At 40.7% G+C, this 15,811-nt stretch overlaps 1 protein-coding gene across 2 annotated transcripts in view; it reads left to right on the top strand.

The window, feature by feature from the left end:
- The first annotated feature begins 203 nt into the window (after positions 1 to 203).
- ITGA6 (integrin subunit alpha 6) overlaps positions 204 to 15,811 on the top strand; it is a 48,196-nt gene continuing 32,588 nt past the window's right edge. The window contains exon 1 of one of the 2 annotated variants that reach the window (XM_085322957.1): positions 204 to 449. In XM_085322957.1, coding sequence (XP_085179083.1) covers positions 289 to 449 — 161 coding nt within the window. In that variant the 5' untranslated portion in view covers positions 204 to 288. The remainder of the gene's footprint in view (positions 450 to 15,811) is intronic. The other variant, XM_085322943.1, reaches the window with a different exon arrangement.

Raw genomic sequence — 15,811 nt, 5'->3', positions numbered from 1 at the left:
GCTGAACGGGGACCCGGGGGACATCTTGTGCCCGGCCCGCCGCCCCCGTTGAGGCGGGGGACCCAGGGGACATCTTGTGCCCGGCCCGCCGCCCCGCTGAGGGGGGACCCAGGGGACATCTTGTGCCCGGCCCGCCGCCCCCGCTGAGGGGCGCGGGCCTCGGTGGCGGGAGGCGGAGGAGGCGGAGCGGGGGCCTCCCCGCGGCGGGGCGGGGCCGCCGGGGCACAACGGGCGGCCGCAGCGCGGGGAGCGGCGGCGCGCGGCAGGTCCCGTCCGCGGCCGGAGCAGATGGCGGCCGCGCTCTTCTTCTGCCTGCTCCTGCTGCCCTGCCTCGCCGGCGCCTTCAACCTGGACGCCGACAACGTGATCAGCCGGCGCGGCGAGCCGGGCAGCCTCTTCGGCTTCTCCCTGGCCATGCACCGGCAGCTGCAGCCGCAGGAGAGGAGGCTGTAAGTGCTCCCGGCCGCGCCGCGGGCAGCGACCTTCCCTCGCTCCCTTCCCACTGCCTGGAAACTTCCCGGCCGGGCCGGTCCTGGCCTCGCGGGGGGCACTGGGCGAGCGGGGGAGCCTCCYCTCGGAGGGACGGAGCGGGCACCTGCCGGCCGCGGCGCCGCCGMGCCCGCCGTGCCGCCGAAACCTGGCAGGAGCAGGCCGGGGAAAAGGAGCGAATAAGGCAAAATGCTCCTCGGCAGCGCGGCTTCCTGCGGGCCGGGCGGGAGGGGTGCGCCGGGGCAGCGCCGCGCCGCCCTCGGCGCTGCGTGCTCGGCTTCGCATCGCAGCCTTTGCTGGCGGCTGCGGGCGGGCTGGGCGGCTTCTGGGGAAGAACAACGTTGTTTGTGTTTAGAAGAAAAAAAGAAAAAGTGAAATCGCGCTGCTCGGATCGCCCCCACGATGCGAACGCATACCATTATCCTGACTTTACGTAATTCGAGCGCTGGTGTTCAAGACCGAACCTGTCTAGGAGTGAAAGTGGGAGACGATATAAGAAAGACAGGAAAAATAAATCAATTAGCAGCATATGGGTGAAAGTCAGGAACTCCCTTTRGAACATCCAAAGGCAACATGAGGCTTCTTTGTACATCTTCAGGAGAGCGGAGGAGTCCTTGCTTGTTCACGACTGTATTTGAGCAGGGCGTATGACCCCACCCTGTACCACAGTGCTGATGGAGTGTGTCTCATATTAGGTATTGCCATGAAATGAATCTCTCCACTAATATTTTGGTTTAAATCAAGGGAAGATGAGCCAGTAATCCCAATAGAATGCATGGAAGAAGAAAATGGGAAAGAAATCATGAGTCCTTAGTAAAGTTAGCTAATGAACTTAGTTAAAAGTGTGATTTCCTAGAAATCRTAACGTATAAAAATGTATAAATCACAAATAACTAAATTCCAGCTTTTATTGTAGTATACAACATGTCCCAAGGGTATTCTGAAAGGCAAAATATACACCTGGGATTCCTTTTCAGAGTTCTGTGTTGTAATTTGTAGCAGGATTAAATGTTTGTTGGTCTTTGTTTCATTAAGAAAACAATATTTGAACTTGTTAGTATCCCATGGTGCTGTCAAATGCTGGTAAAATGAACGTATCCAAATATGCAGAGACAGAAGGCCTGTTCAGAAGTCAGCAGAAGAATAGTCATAATACTCAAGCAAGTCTGCAAAGTTTGGCTGAAATGCCTTGATGGTTACTAGCTTGAAAGTTCTGTATTGTATGTATAGTAAGTGCCTTCTCAGTACCCAAAATCAATCCAGATCAGGGACAGAGCAGAGCCAGATGCTTTCTCTGTTACTGACATGGCTTTCTGAATCCAGGCTTTCATGAGAAATGAGGGTCTCTAACAAAGACTACACTAGACTGGGGAAACCATGTTTTCTGCTGGTATATACTTCCGAATGTGAGATATTTTGTGGGTTTTTTTTGTCTATTTGTGTGCTTTAGCATAAAGAAAGATTGTCTAATGATTTGAGTGCCACTCTGGGTCTTGGAAAACCTGTGTTCAGTTCTTTCATATAGCATGAGTATGTTATGATCACTTTGAGCATTTTTTTTTTCCCTGTCTGTAAGAGTGGTAGTGTGTGCCTGTGAGAGAACAAGACGTTAAATATGCTGAATTGTTTTGTGTGACACCTTCCTGTGGCAACTGTGGAAGTATATTTCATAGAGATAAGGGTGTGTGTTAAGTTCTCTTCACGTAAATTGTGTCATATGAAACAGATGGGAGTTTTAATGGAGAAACTTGAAGAAAGGGCTTCCACGTTAGGCTGCATGTTTGTAAGCTACCAGATAAGTGAGCGACACTAACCTAATCCTGAGCAACTTGTTTGGCATATTCAACAGATACCAGTTTCGATTTCTCGATGKATTGATTGTTTAGAGGTAGAGCAAACTGTATCTTTTCCCTAGATATTCAGTGAAGGTGGGAATGGAGGTCCACAGGGAAACAAAGTACGTCTAATCCATATATGTTGCCTATTATCTGCAACGTTTGTGTTCCAGCTCTGTTGCAAAGGTGGCTTTATGCCTGGCTACCTCTTGTGTCAGGTAGAATGACACAATAGCGACAGTAGAAGTACTTATTAACACCCCTTCTTCTTGAGAGGATGCTAACTTCAAAGCTCAGYTATGGCTGTTCGAGTTCGAACACTGTTAAGCAGTTGCTAAAATAAACAAAACTAGTTTCATTGTTGAAGCTTAATTAAAAGTGACATATCAGTCCCAGTCTGGTGGAGCTATCATTCCAAACCACCAAGAAACACTCCAAGAAAAAAAAAACTTTATAAAATCAGAAATGAATTATAACTGACATGTGCAAGGTCACTGGATCCTTTTGTGAACAAGCTAATGTGTAAAGATGAAGTACATGAATTCTGTTCAAGGGCTGCTTTAGGGTTGGTAAAACATGCTAAATGCTTAATTTTTCTCTTGCATTGCTTAAGTTCTCTTTTTCTCCCACTGAGTGAGTGATCCAGTGTTAAGCATTATGAAAATTCATTGTAAAGATGAGGGTRGAGGTCTACAAAGCATGACAAATAAAGCTACAGCGGAAATAGCTTTTAATTAAACATAATATTTGCTTTTGATCACCTTTTTTTCTTAGTCACAGGATACCTTGGGGTTACATATTAGCTTTAAATGGCAATCTTTTTATTTGTTAGCATTAATTACTAATGCTATGTTTACTAATAGGAAGTTATTTAACCCCTAGTAATACAGGTAAATGTCTGTTCAAGAATTGCTTTGAATTTGGTTGTAAGTGGTACCAAATTTAAGATTATGGATTAATAACAGGTTTTTGTGTGTGTGTGTCTATATGAGAGGATATTTTCAGCTGAAAGAAGCTGAAAAGTTTCTCTGTTGGAGAGGAGAAAAACTTTATTAATTCAGAGTAATAGAAAGTGGGCTGCTAATGGCATGTGGGTGTGGAAGAGAGCAGAAAAGACTAATGGAGCTCTAGGAGAGATGCACTTGTTGCCTTATATAAGATTGTTCTGTTTTTAGTGTGTCAGTGTGATGAAAAGAAGGTTGTTCTGGTTCTCAGAGGTGGTTGTAGCACAGTTACAGTACACTTAGTCGGAGAACTAGAAGGTTTGTAACTTTGAGAGGCCTGAGACTCTGGGACAGTGTAACTGTAGGAGTAATGTGGTTAAAGTTTAACTCTCTGTGACAGAGAATGCGAGTGTATCTAGTACCTATTAATGGGGGACTATATTCAGTAGATACAAACACACACACACACAWGTACCACCCCATGTAAGATGTCCAACAGTTTTTTTCCAGTTCTTTTTGTTTATAACTCACAATGGTTTAAGCAAATTTCATAAATTAGAACACAAACCCTGTGGATATTTACATTTGTCTATAAGTTTACTTGCAAGTAATTCTGATGTTACTTTAAATAAAAGTAGGGAGCTAAATTGTTGTAGGTTTTTTCCTTGTTCAAGACAAAAAGATTGAAGCTGTACTAGTCAACAGGATGTTCTCATCAGAAGAAAAGCTGCATTGTTAAAAACTGTGGAGAGGCACAAGTCTTCATTGACCATTAGCAGCTACGAAGCCTTAAAAAAATCTAATGTTTTACTGCAATTCTTGCTTGTGGCAGGTTCTGCTGGTGTTGCATATCCCTACTGTGAGCCGTTATATTAATAAATAACAAAGCTGCCTGTGGTCAGCAGGGCTGCTAACATTGTTGTGCTGCTGCAGTGCATCCTCAGTGGCATATAGCCAGTGCTTCTGTGTTGACTGAGGGCTTGTGCTCATAGACTTTTTGCTCCTGTAATAAAAAGGCTGAATTGTGCCACTCTGCAGTGGAAAGCAGCAGTTCTGCTCTCAGAAGTGCTGCAGTGTAATTCAAGCTTTAGGTGTGACTGAAATTAATAACACTGCATATTGGTATCCTCAGGATTTAAATGCACTAATAATGCTGGTTTTTAGTGCAATAAAAAATAGACTTAGTATTTAGCATTAAAAAATAGMTTTACTATTAATTTTCCATGTTTTTTCTTTAGATGGTCTCCCTACTTCCTGTTATACTCAGTAATTTTCTTGAGTGTCTCTCTGTTTTTGTCTATGAAAATTGTTCCTGGATAACCTTAGTGAGGTGCTTGATTAATTTCTTCATTTATGACAATAGAGCAGTTTGTGGTCTGTGTTCCAGCTAGATGGAAGTTCTGTGGCAAAGGCTGGGGTTAAGGGAAGCTGAGAAAGAGGAAGAAGTAGTTTAAGAATAAGATTGCTAGAACACCAACAGGCATCTTGATTTTGGAGGTCAATTTTGGAGGAGTAATTTTAAGGGAAGATTTTTTTAAAAAAGCCCATCATACTGATATGGGTGAGAGAGGAAATAAAATAACTTCATTGCTAACATTAGGTAAAAAAGAATTGCTATGATTGATATACATGGAGTCAAACTGCAGGAAGAAGGTAAGGGACCTTTCTGTTTGTTTTTTTGTTGCTGTTCTTCCCCCCTCCCCCGAACCGTGTTAAATTGGAGTTGTCATGTTATCTGTTGCAAAGACTCAGCTGAATGTACAAAACTAAGTTGCAGAGAAGGTTGGCAAATAGGCTCTGCATTTTGTGAACTGTCTAGTTATCCAGTGGACAGGTCAAGTTTACAAAGCTTGAAAAGTCCATCAGATGATCATTTCCACTGTCTGACTCCTGATTTTGTTGGTGGAAAAGAATAATTCAGTGTGTGTGTGTGTCCCTCAAAGGAACAGGAAAAGATTGCAGTCAGTCCTGCAGAATACTAGTTAGAGAAGGAGGATGAAGTGGAGTGTTGTGCTGATACACACTAGAAGGTTGCCTTAGTTAAATCCGTTGCATCAATGTGAATAAAGAGCAGATCTTTGGGTAAATGAACTTGCTTATGTTTTGTCTAAAACCAGACTTATTTTAGTTTGGCTTAAAATCAATATTAGTTTGTTTTTCTTAAAAATAAGAATTAATGTAGCCCTCTGCACTAATATAATTGAATTGATTGAATATTGCACTTGATTTGTAAAGTTAAAATTTAATTCAGTAACTAATAGAGTCTTCTGCAGATGAAACCTGAAGCTGAGTGAATTCAAGGCAAGGTGGCTGGCACATTGTCAAAACTGAAGAGGAGAAGAACACGACAGCGTATTTCTGCTGAGTTTTGCACTCACTATCAACTATTTAAATTAACCATTTCATAGGTTTTTGCCTATGATTTTGAAAAGGTAACGTTGGAATCAGTAATGAAGTGCAGGCAGTAAAGCTGGTTATGAGGGACTGGCCATTGCAGTTCTTGGCAGGTCTGGCCTTCCCATGGCAGGGTACAGCTTTAGCGCGCAAGAGTGCCGATGCGTGGCACAGGCAAGGGGTGCCTGGCCCTGCTGCACAGCTCTTTGGAGAAGGCAGAATTCCCTCTAGGCAAGGAAGTTCTTGTGCTTGTATAGCAAAATTATTTTCCTGAGCAACAGTAGTGAGGTTAATACAAGTTGCGTCTACATGAATATTTTGGCAATGTAGTTGCATCATTACACAAGGTGTATTTCCCCCAGCTTGTGTTACAGATTGACATGAGGCTTTGCCATCGCAGCTGTGTTAGAGATTGCGCYTGTGCTGGGAAGCTTTTGCTCGTGTGGATGTGCTGATATGTCATACTTGCAAGGTACTAGTGAAGTCACACATCACAGTGAAAATATGCTCCTACCAGGACAATTTAGTCCAGGTAGCTCCGAAAAGACTGTGTCAGGAAAGATGTGTTACAGTACAGTCCTTTTCTTTTAGCTGCACAATCAGCCAATACTGCAGTGCTGACTGGCATGGCAGAAATTCATAGTGTAGAACTAACTTTCAAGTGTGATAAATGGCAAACCTCTTATCCCAGTATTCTATCTCTTTGAGACATTTGTTTCTTAAGGGTCATATACTTTTTAGATAATTTTTTTTAATAGTTACCTGCAGATGTTTAAGATTCTTGATCAAACTTGCATGACTTCTATTACGTTGCTATTAAGAATGAGCAAAAGAGTGAATAGTTAGTGTGTTAGTAGGAACTTTCTATGAGTAAGGACTGTAGGATGTGCCTTTTGTCTGCAGTGCTGTTAAGTAGCTTCACGTTCAGACTCCAGAATTCAAAAACAGCGTAGGCTATCAGCTTCAATTAAAGCTCATAAAACTGTTACACTCTTACTGGAAGATGCATGCACCTGATGGAAGCGCTTTGTTTCATCGCTTTTTGTCTTTATATTTGCTGGACCTGACTGATAAATATGTTTCTAATGTAAGAGGTACCATCTCTTTGGTTTGGTGCTGTTGCTGGAGTGTAAAATTTGCAAGGCAGAGATGGTGACAGGTTTAGGAAAATAATGGCTTAAGCTTTCTTATTTTTAAATGTTTCTTATTTTTAAATGTCTCATTTAAATTTTTAAATGTGAATGGAAATCTATGGAGGCACGAACTCATCTCTCTTAAGGCTGTTTTTCTGGAAAGAGGTGGTGTTCTGTAAGATACTACTCTGCATATAGAACATGGACCTGCCAAGCCCTTGCAAGAGCATATAAGTAATGGCTCAATTAACGAAAATTACTTTAAGTTCTGCTCCATGTTATAATCATTGCTTTATAAAAAGATTGAATTTATACCAGCTAGTTCTTACCAAATAATATTAGAGTATACATCAACCCTAATGAACACMGCATATGCTAGCCAGACAGCTGTTGTGGCCAAAGTATTAGACACATCTCRGAAACAGAAGAGGAATAGGATCAAAATGTTAATCTTGCATACGCTTTACACTAGTAAGGTTAGAATAAAGTAACTAGAACAGAATAGCACAGTACAAACAARGACAGACCTTGATCTTGGAAAGAAGAAATGCTGTACTTTTTATTAAACTAAATGAAAACTAACAAACTATACAAACTGTAAGTTAAGGACAAAGGCAAAGAGTTCTTGACAAGTTGTTGTGTTCCTGAGCAAGGGCAGTAAGCCCTGAAGAACATAGTACTTAGTTATGTCTGGGAACTGGGAAGAGAGATGTTGGGGGAAGGGTTAAAGAATTAGGAAAAACAGCAGCTATTCTGTTTGGTTTCAAACTGAGCTGGTGTAGACAAACACAGGCAGACAAAGTAAGCATGATTGTGTGTGCGTGTCTGACTGCTAAAGCCTTTAGTGAAAGTGTTCATGATGTATTCCATTATGAAAAGGCCATAATACTTAATGTTGTTTACTTTAAATAAGGATGGGGGGCTCATGCTATACCCCTCTTATCTGACACAGAGCAGTTTCAGAACTGTAGCTGTGAGCTAGATGGGCTAAAATATATTTCAAGAGCAGAACCATTTATCATCTAAAACATGAGCAGGGAGTGAACCAGAGAAGTGCATCTCTTTGTAATTCTCTGTATTCAGCTGAAGGCTGAAATGAGAAGTGGGGTGCTGCTGGCGAYGTACTTGCTGGGTGCTTGCTTTGCACTGCTTCTTGGCTGTGCTGGCTGAAGCTGCGCAAAGAATTGAGGCTCTGTGTAGCGCTGGAATCCTGAAAGGTTCAGCTGGCAGACAACTGCTTGTGGAGCTAATTGCTGTTCCCATTTTACTGAGTGACTGGCACAAGAAGATTTGCGTTGCTGTTTAGACTTAAAACCTGACCATCAGCTACAGAAGAGTAGAAAGCGAGAGAGACGCAGAGAATATTGATCAAGATGCAGGGGTGTAAGAAGAATGCCATTCAAGTATATGAAGTATGCAGCATGCATAAAACAAGGCCCCTGCTTCTGCGTGCTGCCCTGTTTCAGAGAAAAAGAGTTTAGGATGGACTTGTCAGGAGTCCTTCTGCAGCAGGGACATTGAAAAGAGCATGGTATAGTCAAATAATCTGCAAATTGGAATCTTAAAATTTTTCCATGGATTCTTTTCATTTTTCTATTTTTCTGAGGTCTTGCAGGCAGTAAAGAGTTTTCAAGCAGGTAGTCTGCAAATAGCTGGGATGTGGTGATAGTTTTGGATGTAGACTGTGTCAGAATTATTCTGAGAAGGTAAAATGAAATTTTTGTATCAGTTTTACTGTTACAGATTTTACTATATTCTTTTTGGTCAGATAGTTAACTTCTAATGAATATGACTGTCACTCCTGTGACTACCTTGATTTGTGAATGAGACTCCTTAAGCTGGCATATACTTTAAGAATTAAGACAAAAAAAAAAAAAAAAAAAAAAAAAAAAAAAAAAAAAAAAACAAGTATTGATCTATGTTCATCCACACATGGAGTTGTAGGTATTGCATTGTCTAGTGTTAAAAATAACATTAATATGTGTCCTTTTGTTATGATATACCAGAAAAATATCTTGTACCTTGCCTGAAAGAGATCAGTAATATCCTATGTTGTAACTATTTCTGAAATACTGGCTAACCCCATCAGTCCTTACCTGGACTGTTTGATGGATCAGGTCTGTAATTGTGTAAGACCTATGTATATCTTCATAGTCTGACTACCAAATCTTTTTTTATTTAATTAAACATTTTTTATTATGTAAGCTTTTTAGATCTAGATTTTTAGATTACTGTTGATGACCCTTTAATAAATATTAGGCACTTGTCTAGCCTATTTCGTCTAACGATCCTAGTGTAATATATGGTGATGTCTATTGTTTATTTTTCTTTAACTGTGAAGTAGGGAAAAAAATGAGCATGAAATCACTGCTGTAGTGCTAGCTAACAGGAGTGCAATTTTCAGTACACAGAAAATATATGCGTTAATAGCACTGATGTTAATTTGTAAATAACAAAGATAAACTTATGCAGAAGCATGACAGGTAGACTGGCTTCCCATAAATACTTTTTTCTTGAAGGATAACAAGCAGAGAATGGTTTTACCAATCTAATTTCTTGCTGTCTGGATTCTCCACAAAATAAACCAGAACATTTTTCAAATTAGTGTATTGAGTTGCTGGCATGTTACAGCAGTGAATAGCTCACCAGTCAGCATGTGCCAGTCTTGTTCTCCTATGTTAAACTTTGCCCAAAAGCCTTTCCACATGTGCCAGAGCAACTGTTGCTTTTGCAAGGAATGTAATAGGGTCAATTTTTCATAGAAGATACATAATCCRTTTCAGAAGAATTGCTGTTTAAAATCAGCTGTTGTTTCTTGTTTAAATGGTTTAGAATCAGCCTGAAGCTGTGTGAAGTGTTCTAATTGTAACTGTAAAAACGCCCTGATTTGGGAAGATATTTTGCAGAAAGAGCAGGGATTAGGCTATGAGGCAAATAGCTATTTAAAAACAAGCACACAAATATGCATATTGTTGAATGAGCAGATGGTGTTGTGTACTGTCAGATGTTTGCTAGAAAATTTACACCTCACAGTGGTATTTAGCAAGAGTAGAGTACAATTAGGCCCAGGAAGAAAGAAAGAAGAAAAAAGAACAGGGAAACATTGAATAATCCATTTACTGATATTTGGTATTGAAGAATCGGATATGGATAAGCAAGCTACTGCTTTGAAAGTGGTGATGGAAGAATRTAGTGTAGAAGAATCAAACATGAATTTCAAGAAATATCTCACTCCCATTTTTAAGTGAATAATGCAGTACATTAGTAGTAAGTGAACTGAACCACAGGTTAATAAAACTACCTTTGCAACTTTAGCATATTCTTGGTAGATGAACTTCCCTTGCACTTAAGATACTGAGTGTATTACCTGTTCTATTTTGAGAATTGCCTACCTATTGCTTTGCAAAAAAGAATTGCAGTTATGTTGGTTTAGTTTAAAGAGCAAGCCAGATACATTCCACTATCAGATACCTGGGATTAGATTTTTATATGGCTTGGAAATCGTAGTAAAAAGCAGAAACTGCAGATTCTCAAATTATGTTTCTCAGAGCATTTGGTAGTATGGGCTGACTGGCTCTGGCTCTGTTGGAGTGTTGGTCGTTTTTCTCATTTCCTGTTACAGAACTGCATCTAAAAATATGTCCTTTCCTAAGATTAATTTCCTTTCAGCAGTTGTTATAATGTGAGCGAGGATGTTATGACTGTGTTTGGAAGGGAGAGAGTCCTCCAGATCAAGAATGGATGGGAGAGGCGTWCATGGGATACTCCCTGTCTAGCTGCAGTCCACAGCGTAAAAATGTACCTGTGTCGCTCCATAGTAACAAGGTATGGGCCCTGCACTGGATTTCACTGTTGGTGAGTGAGCTTCTAGGTTACTTTTCAGCTTTATTCTTCTTTGCATTTGTCTCCAGCTTTCAGGGAATTTGGGGATCTTTGAGGTRTCACTGTGAGAAACAGCAAATAAGATCTATCAGCATTTTTGTTAATTAAATCTGCTGAAATACACTGTAGCACGAATAACTGAATTTCTGATAAGAGACTTAGGGTCATCTTTCTGGCGAAGATGAAAGAGGCTTTTTTTTCCATTGAGCATGTTTAGCTTTTGTCTGCTTCATATAGCATTGGTACTCACGCCCTTCCAAAGTAGGTTTCTAAAATATATGTTTAAAAAACAAAGCTGAACAAGATTGAAAATATGGTCGGAATGACTGATCCTTGTAAAGCCAGCGCTCKTTTGCTCAGCACATGCACAGGTCAAAGTTCTGAGGGAAACACGTGGTTGTCCGGGACGTGCTYTAAAGTGGCAACCACCTGCTGCAGTGAGCAAGCCCAGGCGTGTCAGCTGCAGCTGAATTTTCCGGGTTCCTCCTTTTTCATAGCTCTTTTCTCAATAATTTTGTGATGGGAATTRTAAAGATTGGTTGGTCTTGCATTTTTTCATTGGCATTGCTAAAGCTGTAGAGTGGTTACATCTGCCAGCTGTATGTGGACCTTTGCTTTGTCCACAAAGTGTATGAAAATTGCGCATGGCTCTTATTTAACCATCCATGTTTGTTTAGTATGAAATGAGTGATAAGTGAAAATGACATAATTTTCTTGGCCAGAGATACCAGAAATAATCGGATATATTTTTCATACATTTTTTTTCATATGTAACCAACTGTTGTAGCCATTACTAAGAATAAATTGTGTAAGCCCTGTAAAGTTTCCATCTTCCATTCAACTTAATTTCTGCTAGAGAAATGACGGTAATCACGTAATCTAGTCCCAGAATGAGGTTTCTTCTCTCTTTTCAGCCATGCTGAATTTTTTCATTCAGTGAAAGAATACTCTGTTGTTGTCAGCTGAGATCCAGTCCTAGTAATAGGTGAATTCCTGTTTGCACAACTCTCAACCTACAAGAAAATATGATGTTAAAAAATACGCGAAAGCAAATCATTATTTCCAGATTTTGCTCAAGTGAGAATGTGGCAAGCGGGGGAGAATGGAAAAAATGTATGTGCAGGGGGAAGCGTGTAAAAATTAAGTATGTATGCAAGTGGAGGGGGAGCAGTACATAGCTGGGGAGAATGCAGTGGGTTTCCTGGCATAGTCTCAAATCTAAGTTACTTTGCACACAGAAGCAGCTTGTTTTCAGACCTTGCAAGCCTGTTGAAATTCTCAGTTTGTACATTGCTGCTGACAGTGAAATACAATGTTGCTTATTCCCAACTCTGTATGGAGAAGTTTGTTGTGAATTTAGGATTTAATTCTGTTTATCTATTCGAGCTGTTTCTTAACACTTGTGTGGAACATAATGAGACTCATTAAGCGGCCGGACTGAATGGGCACCTTCTTGAGGTGTGACTGGGTTCCACTGCAAAGATAGCTTATTGGAGTGACACTCTTCAAAGTGACAGATTTTCAGTTAATTTGATAAATGTATCCAGGAACACAACTGTTTTTTTCTGAATTAAGTTCATAGTTTGAAGAAAAGCCTCGCCCAGACTTTTGATCCTGTTTTACACATTTAATCTAGGGCTATGGTGCTTTTAAGGTTAGAGGCATAATTTGAAAACTGTGCTTTAGTGTATAAGGGGCTTTCCACTGTCTTAAGTGTTTGTTTGCTCACTGTTTATGTACTTGCTCTCTGAAATACATATTAGGAAAGTACATACCTCATTTACACCTCTGACTGTGCGTTGTGGGTTGAACTCTATCCCGTTTCCCCAGGATATGTCTTTGTGGTTTCTTGGGCTCGTTTTTGAGAACATGGAGGGCAGAACTCCACTCAACTCTTATTTGTTGGGTTGGTTTTGATCGGGTGCGTTTCTCACTAAGGCTTTGGTCAGTACTCTTGAATGTGATGAAGAACTTGTTTTGTCAGCCTGTGAAACTGCACTAGTTGTATATTATTGTTTCTGTGTGCTAATGCGAGAGTTTTATGCTTTCCCCCCCCTCCAATTAAGAGGGGGAGCCAGATGGGAACATGGTAAGTTTGAAAAAGAGCAACAGGAGTCTTTTAAGTTGGATCTGTTGGTGAACAAATAGCAGTGTGGGACTACAGCTTCAGTTAGCTTCGGGAATAGTCTGCTCTTCAAATAATGGTAGGCTGTGTAGTAACTGTAACATGATATATTGTCCATGGTTTTAGTGTGAAATGTCTGTGCTTCTTACTGAGCTTCTTTTTATCTTTTAATGATTYAATTATGGTCTTGAATGAAACTGATTTAGTTTGTTCAGTGAAACAAAAATAGGGGAGTGAAATTTTAACCCAAATATTTGTTCTACACTTATGTTCAAATCCCTACAACTTTTTTTTTTTTAATGGCTTTTGTCATACTAATGAACAGTRTGTGCCTGTTACGGTTGTTACCTCCCTAACAAATAGTGCCTTCAAGTAATCACTGGGAGCACTGCTCTTTCAAATTGCCTTTTGGGGAAAAAAAGTAACCAAGTGTTYTTGTATTCCTATTACTTCCATGTTCATTTCCTAAAATGAACCTAGTAAATTGCATGATACTGCTTTCATTCTGCACAGAGTTCAGAGGGAGGTGGTATGTATTGTAGGGAGCACAAAGACAAGCCCAGCAGAAAAGATGAAGTTTGAATCTGAATGCCAAGGTCATACGCGACACAAATGGTCAATGACCCGTTTCCAGAAGATAGTAGTTCCCAACATCTATYGTGTACTTGCTTGCTTGAGCTAGTAGAGTATGTCCACAGAACACTTGATTGCAGCACGTCTGGTGACGCTCACTTGCTTCTGTATGTACTAGCAGCAGCAGCAGCCTCTTCTTTTGCAGCCTGTTTGCTGCTGGAGCTCAGGCACTGCTGGACAAGAAGATGGGGCAGGGCCCTGGTTTAGGGGGTTGCGGGCATGAGACTGAGATTCCTGTGTGGCAGTGACCTATTTCAGAGGAGCAGCTGGCAGGGCTGGAGAATGGACTCTGCATGTGCATACAGCTGAAGAGCAGTGGGTCACCACAGTAGCCAGTCTTGCTGGCATGCAGCGCTGCTGCTYGGGACCTATATCTTAATGCACTGTGGCTGCCTACCGTTGAGGGCAGCTAGACTGTGCCCCCCTGACTAACGATGGGATTTCCATGGATTGCAAATGAGCCACAGATGAACAAGGTGGCTGGGCTGGCTGCAGAGTACTAGGACCTTCTCCTCCAGGTTTGTTTCCTAAAAACAGCATGATTGTCACTTCTGGAGTTAAAACCTTTGTTGTTGTAAGAGGATTTCATGCGGTGACAGGCACTGCCATGTTATAAAATCTGAGTGAAAATCTCTTCAGCCTTATTTGTTTTATAGTTCATGTAACATTAGTTACAAAACTGTCTAGTATATATTTCACAGTATCACTTTATACTTAAGTCTGTCCTGTGCATGGATGGTGGTTGTTCTTTAAATCTAAAAAGATGTACAGTGTGTAAGGGAGAGATTAAAGAAAGCTTTGGGTATTATGCAGGCCCTTGGTACTTGGCAGTGTGGAAAGTGTCGTGTATCTCTTAGTCTGTAACCAGAGAATAGTGCCTGAAATGGAAAACTGTATTTTGAAATGGAAGTTTGGGACCAAATTGGCTTGCTTTCTTTTTTTTCTTTTTCTTTCTTTTTTTTTCCCTTTTTTTCTTCTTCTTCTTTTTTTTTTTTAAGTTTGCCTGCAGAAAAATGCTTTCTACCAAGATTAACAGATTAACAGTTAGGTCCTTGCTCTGAACATCACTAATATTTTTGTTAGTGGATGAAAATCTGATCCGCAAAGTCTATCTCAAATCCATACAGACRGAGCTCTTGACTGTAGGGAAGGAAGTGTTTGTTTTTCCAAGTGACTTTGAGAAAGTCAATAATTAGTGGCCTTTACAGAACAACAGGTAGCTCTATACTTGCAGTTTTGCTTTTTAGTATATTGCCCTGGTTGTTCTGTTGCTTTTTGCTTCTTCTCCGAGCTCTTACCACMATATCTTTGCTAAAAGAGGCTGATCTAATAAAATGAAAATTGCAGTCCTTTAAATGCCAGGCCTCCAAGGAAAGAGAGGTTAATGGTGTGCTTGACTGTAACTTTACATTGGTAGTTGGAAAATGTAACTGTGGAGTAGCATATTAGGAGAATTATCAGTCAGTTAAAATAGCTGTAAATAACAGCATGGGAATGATGAGTATCTCTATAGCAGTGACATGTTTGTGACATTTGTTACAGTTACTTGCTGGATTTGCCAGAACAGGGCTTCTTTGGAGAAGCCCAGTCTGCTGGTTTGGCTCCAGTTCCCATCACCAGTRTAAGCCTGTGGATGGAAGATCTCTGTGCACTCATTACCCTCTGGTGCCCTTTTCTGCACCTTGTTCATAGTGTTGGAAGCAAAAGCCAGCCAGAAAGCAGAGGTGGGGCTTCTAGTATTGAAGTGCAGCCTCTGTGCCATTGACCAGCTTCARCTGTGCTGAGAAATACTGTGTGGGTTAAGAGGTTTCCCTCCTCCCCTTTACTAAAGTTTAAAAACTGTTGAAATACTTAGTGCTTGAGGGAAGTTCTTACGTTACAGCAATTTGGCTTAGAAGGTCAGGAGCAGCATCTTTGTGCACTGAGGGCCAATCTCATTCCCAGTGCGATGGTGACTTGGCATCTGTTGATGTGAATGGGAGCAGAACTGAGAAGCTTATAGGCTGTTTCTCAGCTCTGTATAACTGTGACCTGTTCATTTTCCTGAGTTGTTGCTATCATAAAGCACTTTTCTCTTATGACTTATTATCTTTCTTTTTGCAACAGTTATAAAATAACTCCTAAGTGTTGACTTGGACTGACACAAGTTTGATGCTGAGGCCATAAGGGCTAAAAGGAGTTGTCTTTGAATTGGGTATAACATAAATGGACAAACTGGTTCAAGAGAACTGAAAAATCTTCTTCCATAGAAAGCTGTCTAGATGTCCAGACTCAGATCAGTGATCTCTGCCTGGAGATTTTAATTATCTGATATAAAATGAGGAGTGTGATTGGATTGYGCAAATTTCACCTAAATAAGAGTTAGTGGTAATTATT

Source organism: Rhea americana, unplaced genomic scaffold (genome assembly GCF_003343005.1).
Source record: "Rhea americana isolate MKP2758 unplaced genomic scaffold, rheAme1 scaffold_12, whole genome shotgun sequence".
Lineage (NCBI taxonomy): Eukaryota > Metazoa > Chordata > Aves > Rheiformes > Rheidae > Rhea > Rhea americana.
The sequence above is the reverse complement of the archived record's forward strand: the minus strand, read 5'-3'. Positions and strand labels throughout refer to the sequence as shown.